Here is an 11,460-nt window from a genome sequence, read left to right as displayed (position 1 = left end):
GAATCCTGAGAACCAATGTAGGACTTTAACTTTTACTTGGACTCAATCCTGATCCATAACCCAATTCTAACTTTAATCATAGTTTGACCCATTGTGGTTATTGTGTGCCGTCTAGTCAATGGAGACCCCACATAACAGAGTAGAACTGCCCCATAGGGTTTTCTAGGCTGTAATCTTATAGAAGCAAATCACCAGCTCTTTTTCCCAGGGAGCTCTGGGTTGGCTCGAACCACCAACCTTTTGGTTAGCAGCCAAGCACTTGAGTGCTTAACTCTTGTGCCACTAAGGCTCCTGTTTGACCCATAGTAGACATTATTCTTGCCCACCAAGACATTCACCCCTCCTAGCTGACTATCAGAACCCTGATTTTGTTTGGAAAATCTTTTATCCTCATCATGACTATAAGTTTCATTATACCAAGCATGGAAGCCATATTCTCCTGCCAGTAATTGGTTAAGAAACAGATAAGTGATGCAGTTCAGGCCAATGAGGAGTGAGGGATTGTGAGACAAAGAACTAGATTTGGCCTTTGTCTTTGGTTCCTAGGGACCATGGAAGGAAGTGGCCTGCAGACCAAGCCAAAGCATGGCAGATGGTCAAACTGAGAGATGTGGATAACCTGGGTCTTTGATGAGGTTGCTGAGCTGGTGAATTAACTGTTAATTCATGACAAACTTTTTCATTATAAATACATAATATGTATGGAGACTCTCAGTGGTGCATGCAGTTAAAGTTCTTAGCTGATAATCAAAAGGCTGGAGGTTCAAGTTCATCCAGAGGTTCCTTGGAAGAAAGGCCTGGCGATCTACTTTTGAAAAATCAGCTATGGAAAACCCTATGGAGCACAGTTCTACTCTGACACACATGGGATTGCCATTAGTAGGAAATCAATTTGACGGTAACTGGCTTTCTTTATATGTAAGAACCTATGTATAAATAACATTACTAAAAATGAATATGAGAACACAGACTAAACTGATAACAGTAAGCTTTGAGTGGGAGTAGAGCTAGGGAAAGCCTTCTCTTTTAAGTTTAAACCTCTATTAGGATTCCAAACCCTGGTGGTACAGTGATTAAGCACTCAGCTGCTAACAAAAAGGTTGGCAATTCAAGCCCACCCACTGGCTCCGCAGGAGAAACACCTGGCAATCCGCTCCCATAAAGATTATAGCCAAGATAGCATTAATCCCATAAACACAAAGTGATAATTGTTGGAGAGGTTGTGGAGAGGCTGGAACACTTATACACTGCTGGTAGCAATGTAAAATGGTACAACCACTTAGGGAATCGATTTGGTGCTTCCTTAAAAAGCTAGAAATAGAACTACCATATGATCCAGCGATCCCACTCCTTGAAATATATCCTAGAGAAATAAGAGCCATCACAGGAATAGATCTATGCACACCCATGTTCATTGCAGCACTCTTCACAATGGCAAAAAGATGGAAACAACCTAGGTGCCCATTAACGGATGAATGGCTAAACAAATTATGGTATACTCACACAATGGAATACTACGCAACTATAAAGAACAACAATGAATCAGCAAAACATCTCATAACATGGATGAATCTGGAAGGCATTATGCTGAGTGAAATTGGTCAAAAAAGGGGAAGTTAGCACAACTGGACCAAACCAAAAGCTAAGAAGTTTCCTCAATATGACCAAACAGTTCGAGGGACAGAGTAGCAGGGGCAGGGGTCTTCTGACCATGGTTTTGGGGGACATCTAGGTCAACTGGCATAATAAAGTGTATCAAGAAAGTGTTCTACATCCTATTTTGGTGAGTGGCATCTGGGGTCTTAAAAGCTAGTGAGCGGCCATCTAAGATACAACAATTGGCACCAACCCACCTGGAGCAAAGAGAATGAAAAACACAGAAGATACAAGGAAAATATGAGCCCAAGAGACAGAAAGAGCCACATAAACCAGAGACTCTATCAGCCTGAGACCAGAAGAACTAGATGATGCCCGGCTACCACCAATAACCGTCTTGACAGGGAACACAACACAGAGTCCCTGATGGAACAGAAGAAAAGTGGGGTGCAGAACTCAAACGCTAGTAAAAAGACAAGACTTAGTGATCTGACTGAGACTGGAGGGACCCCAGAAGACATGGCCTCCGGACTCTTTGTTAACCCAGAACTGAAACCATTCCTGAAGCCAATTCTTCAGACAAAGATTAGACTGGATAATAAGACATAAAATGATACTTGTGAAAAGAGTGCTTCTTAGCTCAAGTGGACACATGAGACTAAATGGGCAGCTCTGCCCGGAGGCGAGATGAGAAGGCAAAAAGGGACAGGAGCTGGTTGAATGGACATGGGAAATCCAGCGTGGAAAGGAGGAGTGTGCTGTCACATTACAAGGAGAGCAAGTAGGGCCACATAACAATGTGTGCATAAATTTTTGTATAAGAAACTAACTTGAACTGTAAACTTTCACTTAAAGCACACACACACACAAAAAAGATTATGGCCAAGAAAACCCTATGGGACAGTCCTACTCTGTCACATGGGGTCACTATGAGTCTAAATCAACTGAAGGGCACCCAACAACAGTAATAACATACTAAAAAAAAACAAAAAAACTTACTAGGATTGGAAATTGGGTTCAGCTTCAGAGGCAGACAGGGATCCAGCTTGAACAAGTTTCTACAGGCTGGTCAGAATTAGAAGAGGGGTAGGGGGCCTGAACCATTCCCAAATAGGGCTGAAGGCAAGAAAATGTCCTTGGAGAAGGACCCAGGCCAGAGTCTACTCCCTTGAGACTGCCCTCCTTGAATTCTGTCCTCACAGCTGGTGCATCTGGCCCCTCCCCAGAGAGCAGCCATGAGGGACAGTGGGACCAGAATGTGTGGGGGCAGAGGAGCAGGGTCTGCCCCACCTGGGCCTCAGGTGGTAGGATGCCAAGACAGTAGAGTAGGGCCGATTGCTTTGGCTGCCTCAGGGGTTCCAGATAAGCACAAACTCAGGAAGAGGACAGACGTCCCAGAGCCGGCTCCGCCCGCACCCCAGGGCGCTGGGGGCGGGTGCGTGGGAGCGGAGGTGGTATAAGAGGGCCGCCCTGCAAAGGGCTGGAGACGCTTGGCTCCCAACAGAGTCTGAAGTCTCGACCTGACCCTCCTGAGGTGAGAAAGGCTCCTGATAGGGTGTGCGTGCTGGATACTTAACTCCTGTTCCTAAGAGGAGGAGGCCTGAGGGGTCTGGACTCCTGGTCCTGAGGGGCTCGGAGTCTGAAATTTGGGGTCCCTTGGGGGAAAAAGGACTTCTGGGTCCCAGGGGGAGGAGGTGGTTAGGGACCCAGGTCACAGGTGTCCCTGGGTCCCTAGGAGAGAGGGATCCTGAGGAACCAGAGAACTGTGTCCTGGGAGAAAAGGGGTTTTGGACTCCTGAGTCTTAAAGAAAGAAGTCTGGAAATTTGGACTCTTATGTCTGGTGGGGAGAGGATTTGGACTCCTGGGTCCTGAGGAAGGAGAGGACTGGGGACCTGGACTCTAGGTATGAGGGAGGAGGGGTTGGGGACCTGGAATCCTGGGTCTAAGAGAGGAAGAGGGGGCTGGGGGCCTGCACTTCTGGGTCTGAGGGAGTGCTGGGTTTGAGGGGGCAGGGGACTGGGGACCTGGACTCCTGGATCTGAGGGGGAGGGGTTGGGTACCCAGACTCCTGGTTCTGAGGGAGCAGGGGACTGGGTTCCTGGGAGGAGGGAGCTGGGGGCCTGGACTCCTGGGTCTGAAGGAGGAGGGACTCAGACTCCTGGGTCTGATGGAGGAAGGGATCCAACTTCTACTTCCTGAGCCCTTTTCCCGTTTTTAGGCCCAGCAGTAGAGCCCCTTCCTCTGTTCTGGAAGCCCCTGAGAGGCTCAGAGAGGCCACCATGGCGAGATCCCTGCTCCTGCCTCTGTTGATCCTATTGCTGTCTTTGGCCTTGGGAGCTGCTGAACAAAAAGGTGAGGGCTGGACTGGGAGGACTATCCTAGCCTCTGGATCCCCCAGTGTCCCCATTGACCCTCTCCAGGACCCCCTCTGTCCAAGCAGTCCCTGAGCCAGAACCTCACCTCCTTCAACACTTCCTCCCGTGGTAGACAAGCATCCCTTGCCTCATGCCCCTTTTCTTCCTGCTTCCTTCTGCCTCCCTGGGTCTCCAGCTTCTCCAGGTTGTCTTCTGCACTCAGTGTCTCTCCACAGAGGTGGTGGTCACCAGAGAGGTGCTGTCTGTCTGGAGTGTGCCCTTTCTGAGTGTGCACCCTCTGTCTCTCTTCCTCTCCACCTCTCATGTTCTCTGCCTGCCTCCTCTGCCCTTGGTTTCTCTCTTCTTAGTTGCCTCTTCTTCAGGGGGCATTTGAATTCCTCTTTCTCTGCACTGTTCTGTTTTTGCCAGTCTCCTTGTCTGCCCCTGCATTTCTCTATGTGTATGTCTGTCTTTCTCTGTCCATCTCTGGCACTCTGAATCCCTGGGCTCTTGCCTCAGCCTTCCTTTGACAATAGCTACCCACATTTTTCTTCATGTCTCTATCCAGCCCAAGCTGATGGGGACAGGATTATTGATGGCCACCCATGTCCAAACCACTCCCAACCCTCGCAGGTGGCCCTGCTCAAGGGCAATCAACTACATTGTGGAGGCGTGCTGCTCAACAAGTGGTGGGTGCTCACCGCTGCCCACTGCATGATGAAGTACGTGCTGCCTGAATAGGTGATTGGTGGAGAGGAAGTGCTATCAGGGACTCCAGCTCTCTCCTTGGGTCTCTGTCCCTCCCACCCTGTCTCTGTCCCCTTCCCTCTGGGTCTCTGTCCCTCTCTCCCTGGGTCTCTGTTCCCCTCTCTCTGGATCTCTGTCCCCCTCTCTCTGAGTCTCTGTCCCCCATCTCAGTCATAGTATCTTATTCTAAATGTTGCTTTAAATGTCCCTCCCAGTGAGTATAATGTGTACATGGGCAGTCAAGTACTGAACGACAGGAATGCCAAGAAGATCAGAGCCACAAAGTCAATCCGTCACCCTGGCTACTCCACACAGACTCATGTCAATGACATCATGCTGGTGAAGCTAAGGTCCCCAGTCAAGCTGTCATCTAGTATGAAGGGTGTCACTTTGCCCTCCCGATGCGAGCGCCCTGGAACCCAATGTACTGTCTCTGGCTGGGGCACCACCAGCAGCCCTAATGGTGAGGCTGCCTCAGTGACTCAAGAGTCGGGCCCCCAGCCTCCTCCTCCCTCAGACCCAGGAGTCTGGGCCCCAGCCCCTTCTCCCTCAGACCCAAGAGTCTGAGCTCCCAGCCCCCACCTTCCTAAGACCTGGGAGTCTAGGGCCCGCCTCCCTCCTTTCTCAGACCCGGGAATCTGGGACCCCAACCCCTTCCTCCCTCAGACCCAGGAGTCCAGGCTCCAGGCCAGCCCTGTCCCCAGGCCCAGGCCTCTAACTGACCACTCTTCCCATCCAACTGCAGTGAAATTTCCATCAGAGCTCATGTGTGCAGATGTCAACCTCATCTCCCACAACGACTGCAGTAAGATTTACAAGGACCTGTTGGGCAAGTCAATGCTGTGTGCTGGCATCCCGGGCTCCAAGAAGAACGCCTGCAATGTGAGACTCCCTTCCTCCCCAGTCCTGGGCTCCCTGTCTGGTTCTCTCAATGCACAGTCCCTTCTTCCTTTTCTATCAAAGCCCCTGGCTCAGGCTCTGTACCCCACCCTAGGTACTGAGCCTTCCCCCCAGACACCCTCCAGATCCAGCTTTCTTAGCACTCTCTACCTCATTCCCTGCCTAGGTGAGGAGTGGAAGCTCTTTTAGGGGCTGATGTGGCCCTGGGGGTGGGGCAGAAAGTTTAATGGGTGGGAGTTGGAAGTAGGAAAGATAAAGGGCTCTGCCCTCTCTGAATGACTGGCTCCTGCCTCAGCCTAAAACCAAAAAAAAAAAAACCAAACCCAGTGCCGTCTCATAGTGACCCTATAGGAGAGAGTAGAACTGCCCCATAGAGATTCCAAGGAGCTCCTGGCGGATTCGAACCGCTGACCCTTTGGTTAGCAGCCGTAGCACTTAACCACTATGTCACCAGGGTGAGGAAAATGAGGCACTCACCTCAAGCACAAAATTTAAGGGGGTGACCAACAACTCAGTCATTGAAATAAATCATATCCTAATGCAATGTTTTGTAAAAAAATGAACGCAAAAAATTCCACGATGATCAAAATATCGCAATCTTAAGTAAAGAGCAGGTCAGTCTTCTGAATTTTCTTTTTGCCTCAGGCTCCGATATAGCTCAGCACAGTGCCTTTTTAAAAAATTTGAGTATTTTGTTCATCACAGATTCTTTTTTGCATTGATATTTGTTTTTTTAAGACTGCAATAAAATGTTATTTATTGTGATTACAGAGCTTTTTGGAGCACCCCCCCCCCCAGCCTTAAATTTTATGTCTGAGGTGAATGCTTCACTCACTTTACCCTAATCCTGGTTCTGGGAAAGAACTGTCTCCCCTCCCCCCATGTTTCCCCTTCCTTTTTTTTTTTTTTTTTTTTAGTTTTCCTTTAGGTGAAAGTTTACAGCTCAAGTTAATTTCTCATACAAAAATTTGTATGCATATTGTTATGCGACACTAGTTGCAATCCCTACAATGTGACAGCACACTCCCCCTTTCTACCCCAGGGGGTTTCCAGTGTCCATCCAATCAGCACCTGTCCCTTCTTGTCTGCTCATCCTGCCTCCAGACAGGAGCTGCCCATTTGGTCTCATGTATCTGTTTGAACTAAGAAGCACACTCTTCATGAGTATCATTTTATGTCTTATAGCCCAGTCTAATCTTTTTTTGAGGAAAGGCTTCGTTATCTTTTGTATCGGCCTTTCTGTCTCTGAACATCCTTTATCACCTTCCCTTTTTGCCTAATTTGATTTCAATGTTTTCCTCTCTGTATTTGTGTTTCTGTCAGGTTCTTCCTTTCACCCCATGTGTCCACTTTCCTTTGTCTCTGATTCTTCCCTCCCCTATGTTTCTGCTTCTCTACCCTCCTCCTGTAAATCTTTATGGGAGGAGATCACCACGCCTTTTCTCCTGCAGAGCCGCTGATGGGTTCCAACTGCTATAGCCTGGGAAACCCTGTGGGGCGGTTCTACTCTGTCATTTAGGGTTGCTGTGAGTCGGAATTGACTCAACAGCACACAGCAACAAGAACCCTCCTCCTAAGGAGTCCCTGTGTCATGCAATTGGCTAGGCGTTTGATTACTAACCGAAAGGTTGGCGGTTCAAACCCACCCAGAGGTGCCTTGAAAATAATGCCTGGTGACCTGCTTCTGAAAGTTCATGGCCTTAAAACCCTATGGAACAGTTCTACTCTGTGCACATGGATGGGGTATCCATGAGCCAGACTGACAGCAACTAACAACAACAAACCTCTTCCCCCTTCCCATTTCTTCTCTCTACTTTCGTCTTTCCCTTCTCTTTGTCTCCTTCCCTCTCTGTTTGTCTCTATCTCCATACCCCTTTCTTTTCTCTTATTTGCACCGTCAGCTGGCAGGGGAGGTGCGATGGTGTGTATTGGGGACGGAGGTTATGATATAAGAGTGTGTGTCCTAGAGAAGAGGGGGGGATGCCCCTTCTCCCTTAATCAGAGCTGGCTGGCTTCACGAATGTGCAAGCCGTGCAATCACGCAGGGCCCCATGCTGAGAAGGTTCCCGAGCTTGGTTTAATGCTCTTCAGTCGCCATCTTAAAATTCTTTTTAATTTTTGGATAAGGATTCCACATTTTCATCTTGCACCAGGTCTTGAAAATCATGTAGCTGGTCCTGTCCCTGGCTTCCAGGACCATCCTGGCCCCATTTCATGCCCGAAGTGCATGAGTGGAGTCCTTAACACTGGAAAATAAATTGCGCTCTGATTCCTGGAAGCCCCACCCCCTGTCCTGTGGTCGATCCCATTGGCCATGGCTCACAAAGAACCTGATCCGTCATCTCCATGACAACACTAATCTTTGCCCTCCCATTGGCCACCGTAGACAATGAGTCTGTTCTCATTGGTCAAGGTGGCGTGCATGGTCTAGCAGGACAAAGATAACTGGGGGAGTATAACGAAACTGAAGTGGGAATAGGGGTTTACTCTGAAGCCAAAGCTAAGCTCTCATTCTCTCTGCGCTCTAGGGTGACTCAGGGGGACCACTGATGTGCAAAGGAACCCTGCAAGGCCTGGTGTCCTGGGGAACGTTCCCTTGTGGCCAGCCGAACGACCCAGGTGTTTACACCCAAGTCTGCGACTTTGTTCCTTGGATAAAGGAGACCATGAGAAAGAATAGATAAAAGTTGAATGACCGTGTGATATGAACAGAAAATAAGGACGTCAGTGACCTATAAAAACACAATATCAAAGACATATTAAAGCCCCAACAATATGCCATATTTTAAACCAATCAAATTAGCAAGGATTTAAAAACAAACCAAAGAAGCACAAAAGCCTCAGTGTTGATGAAGTTTCAGTGAGACCAGCACTCTCAAACACTGGAACTGTAAATTCATACAATTGTTACGGAACACTGTTTGGCAATGTGATCAAAACCCTTATTCAACACTTTTGCTTCTTTGGCACAAACCCTAGTTTTGGAATGACATTACAAAAAGTATCCAAAATGTGGCACAAGATTTAAATTCACCACAATATTACTCATCGTAAGAAAAACGTGAAAACACTGACTATGTTCCAAATGAGTGGACTGTTGAAGTAAATGACAGGCCAATTTGAGAGAATATTATGAAATCATCAAAAATAATACTTATGCAGAATTCTTAGTGTTGTGCAAAAATGTGTGCTGTATAATGTAAAATGAAAAAAGAAAGACATGAAAATAAATACGTATGTGATCCTAGCCATGTCAAATTAAATATTCACAGAATAAAATCCGAAAGGACGTGTATCAAACTGTATCTGGTGGTAGTCGTGGGGTGCTTTCTTCCTTCCATCTACATTTCTGTGGATGTGTACTTTTATAACCTGAAAAAGAAAAGTGGAAAAGCTCTGAAGATTGAATATTGAGGTGAGGAGATCTTAACAGAGACTAGAAAAAAAAAGTATGATTTTGAGCTCTAACCCTGCCTTCCTGCACTGGGGTGTGTTTTCATTTCTCAGGTCTCAGTTTTTCTCAACTGTAAAATGGGAGACAGAGCCAAAGACAGAGAGAGAGGTGATGCCTGTTTCATCAGGGTGGAAAGGAATGTGAAAGTGTTTCTGAGCATTTCACAGGTGATAATTAGGGAGAGAGGGACGAGGCTTTCAGCAAGGGTTAGGGACGACAGGTGAATGACAGTCCTGCCTAAAGTGAGCAGCCAGTCTCCAGGTGCCAGAGGAAGGTAGGTGATGGGAACCTGGGTAGGTGGGCTTCCCCCACCCCACCCCGCCCAGCTAGAGAAGGCAGGGAAGGAACCTCTGGAAGAAAAAAGGGAAGAGGAAGGAGTCATCTGTGACTCAGAGGCTAGCCCTGCCCCAGGCCACCTGCCATCAAAAACTCTGGACAGTCACGCCTCAGATGCTGCTGACAAAGGGATCAGATCTAGCCCCAGGACTTGGCTCTCCTACCTATGCTTCCTGTTTCTCTCCCAGAATTCTTTCCCCACAAACATCTTCCAGATCCCTCCTCTCCTAAGCAATAAGTCTCTCCTAACTATGCCCACCTCGCCCCCACCCATCGTATTACAAAATGTAGGCAGCCACTTCTCCTTTGGTGGTAGAAGCCTAGCCCTTCTCCTCACTCAGAACCAGGAGTCCATGTCCCAGCCCCCTCCCCGCTCAGATCCAGGAGTCAGTGTCCCCCAGCCCCCTCCTCCCTCAAATCCTGGTCCTGCCCTTCCTCTGGACCAGGAGCAAGTTCCAAGAATCAACAGGTTTTTAACCATCAACTCCCATAAGTCCTTATCAACTTCCCTCTACCCCAGAGAAATATTCAATCTAAAAATGTTCAAAGCAGCAACACCTTGCAGTTGCCCTAAATCAGCCCCAATGTCCCTGGCCTGTCCATCTGCTCCTCCTATACAAAGGTCTGGAGGTGGATAGAATTTCAATGACTTGAGACAGCACTCAGTTGAATTTTTTAAAAATAACTTTATTTTTGGGGGGCAGACAGTATAGTATAGTAGTTCCAAGCACTAACTCTAAAACCAGGCTTTTTTGATTCAGTTCTCAGTTCCGGCACCTACAAGCTATTTGTCTTCGAGCAAATTACTTCCCCATCCTTATTCCTTCATTCTTGAAATAAAAAAAATAATAATACATTTTAAAAACCCTACTCCATAGGGCTATTAGGCAGATTAAATAAATTAGTGTAGCAGTCAACAAATCAAATGACGTATTGCATTGGGCAAATCTGCTGCAAAAGACCTTCTTAAACTGTTAAAAAGATGTCACTTTAAGGACTGAGGTGCACCTGACCCAAGCCATGGTGTTTTCAATCACCTCATATGCATGCAAAAGCTGGCCAATGAATAAGGAAGACTGAAGAAGAATTGATGCCTTTGAATTATGGTGTTGGTGAAGGATATTGAACTACCAGGAGAATGAACAAATCTGTCTTGGAAGAAGTACAGCTGGAATACTTCTTAGGAGCAAGGATGGCAAGACTTTGTCTCATGTAATTTTGACATGTTATTAGGAGGGATCAGTCCCTGGAGAAGGACATCATGCTTGGTAACACAGAGGGTCATCGAAAACAAGGAAGGCTCTGAATGAGGTGGACTGACACAGTGGCTGCAACAATGGGCTCAAGCCTAACAACAATTGTAAGGATGGCGCAAGACTGGGCAGTGTTTTGTTCTATTGTACACAGGGTCGCTATGAGTCAGAACTGACATGAAAGCAACTAACAACAACAACAATCTACTGTACGTGCTTAGAGCATTGTCTGACAGAGAATACACCCTCAACATGTGTTTTTTGTTTGTTTTTTTTTTAATTGTTTATGACTTCTGGTACTGTTTTCCACTTCTTCTTATTCTTAATTACTGTGAAGTCGATTCTGACTTGTGTCGACCCCATGTATGCAGAGTAGAACTACTCCATAGGGTTTTCAAGGCTATGACCTCTCAGAAGCATGTCACCAGGTCTTTCTTCCAAGGCACCTTTGGGTGGGTTCAAACAGCCAACCTTTTGGCTAGTAGTCAAGTTTTCCACTTACACTCTCATGAAGTTTCCTCATAAATTTCATTTTTATTGAAAACTTTTGTACAGCAAGTCCATTTAGAGAAAAATATCCAGCAAATAAGTATAGGTGACATGTGACAATGGTAAATGAAGTCATTGGCAAATGACTAGAGTTGGGGATGTCGTTCTCTCTTTTAGAATTTCCTCCACTTCCATGGTCTGCTTCTTCTCTCCTTTCCCTATGACTCCCTAAACTTGCTCGTAGTAAGGTAGACCCAGTGGAGGTGCCAAGTGATGGGCCACATCCATGAGCATACTAGAAGTTGAACTTCAGTTCAGACTCTACAGCTT

The 11,460-nt window shown here is 47.1% G+C and overlaps 1 protein-coding gene across 1 annotated transcript; it reads left to right on the top strand.

The window, feature by feature from the left end:
• The first annotated feature begins 3,388 nt into the window (after window positions 1–3,388).
• On the top strand, window positions 3,389–8,441 carry LOC100666907 (kallikrein-7). Its single transcript, XM_010586549.3, has 5 exons — window positions 3,389–3,949; window positions 4,526–4,673; window positions 4,914–5,161; window positions 5,444–5,580; window positions 8,127–8,441. Exons 1-5 carry the CDS (start codon window positions 3,877–3,879, stop codon window positions 8,280–8,282), a joined length of 762 nt encoding a protein of 253 aa, XP_010584851.1. The 5' UTR covers window positions 3,389–3,876; the 3' UTR covers window positions 8,283–8,441.
• Window positions 8,442–11,460: the final 3,019 nt, after the last annotated feature.

The sequence above is a fragment of the Loxodonta africana genome, chromosome 11 (genome assembly GCF_030014295.1).
Source record: "Loxodonta africana isolate mLoxAfr1 chromosome 11, mLoxAfr1.hap2, whole genome shotgun sequence".
NCBI lineage: Eukaryota > Metazoa > Chordata > Mammalia > Proboscidea > Elephantidae > Loxodonta > Loxodonta africana.
Note: the sequence above shows the minus strand (reverse complement) of the source record. Positions and strands in the feature narration are given on the sequence as shown.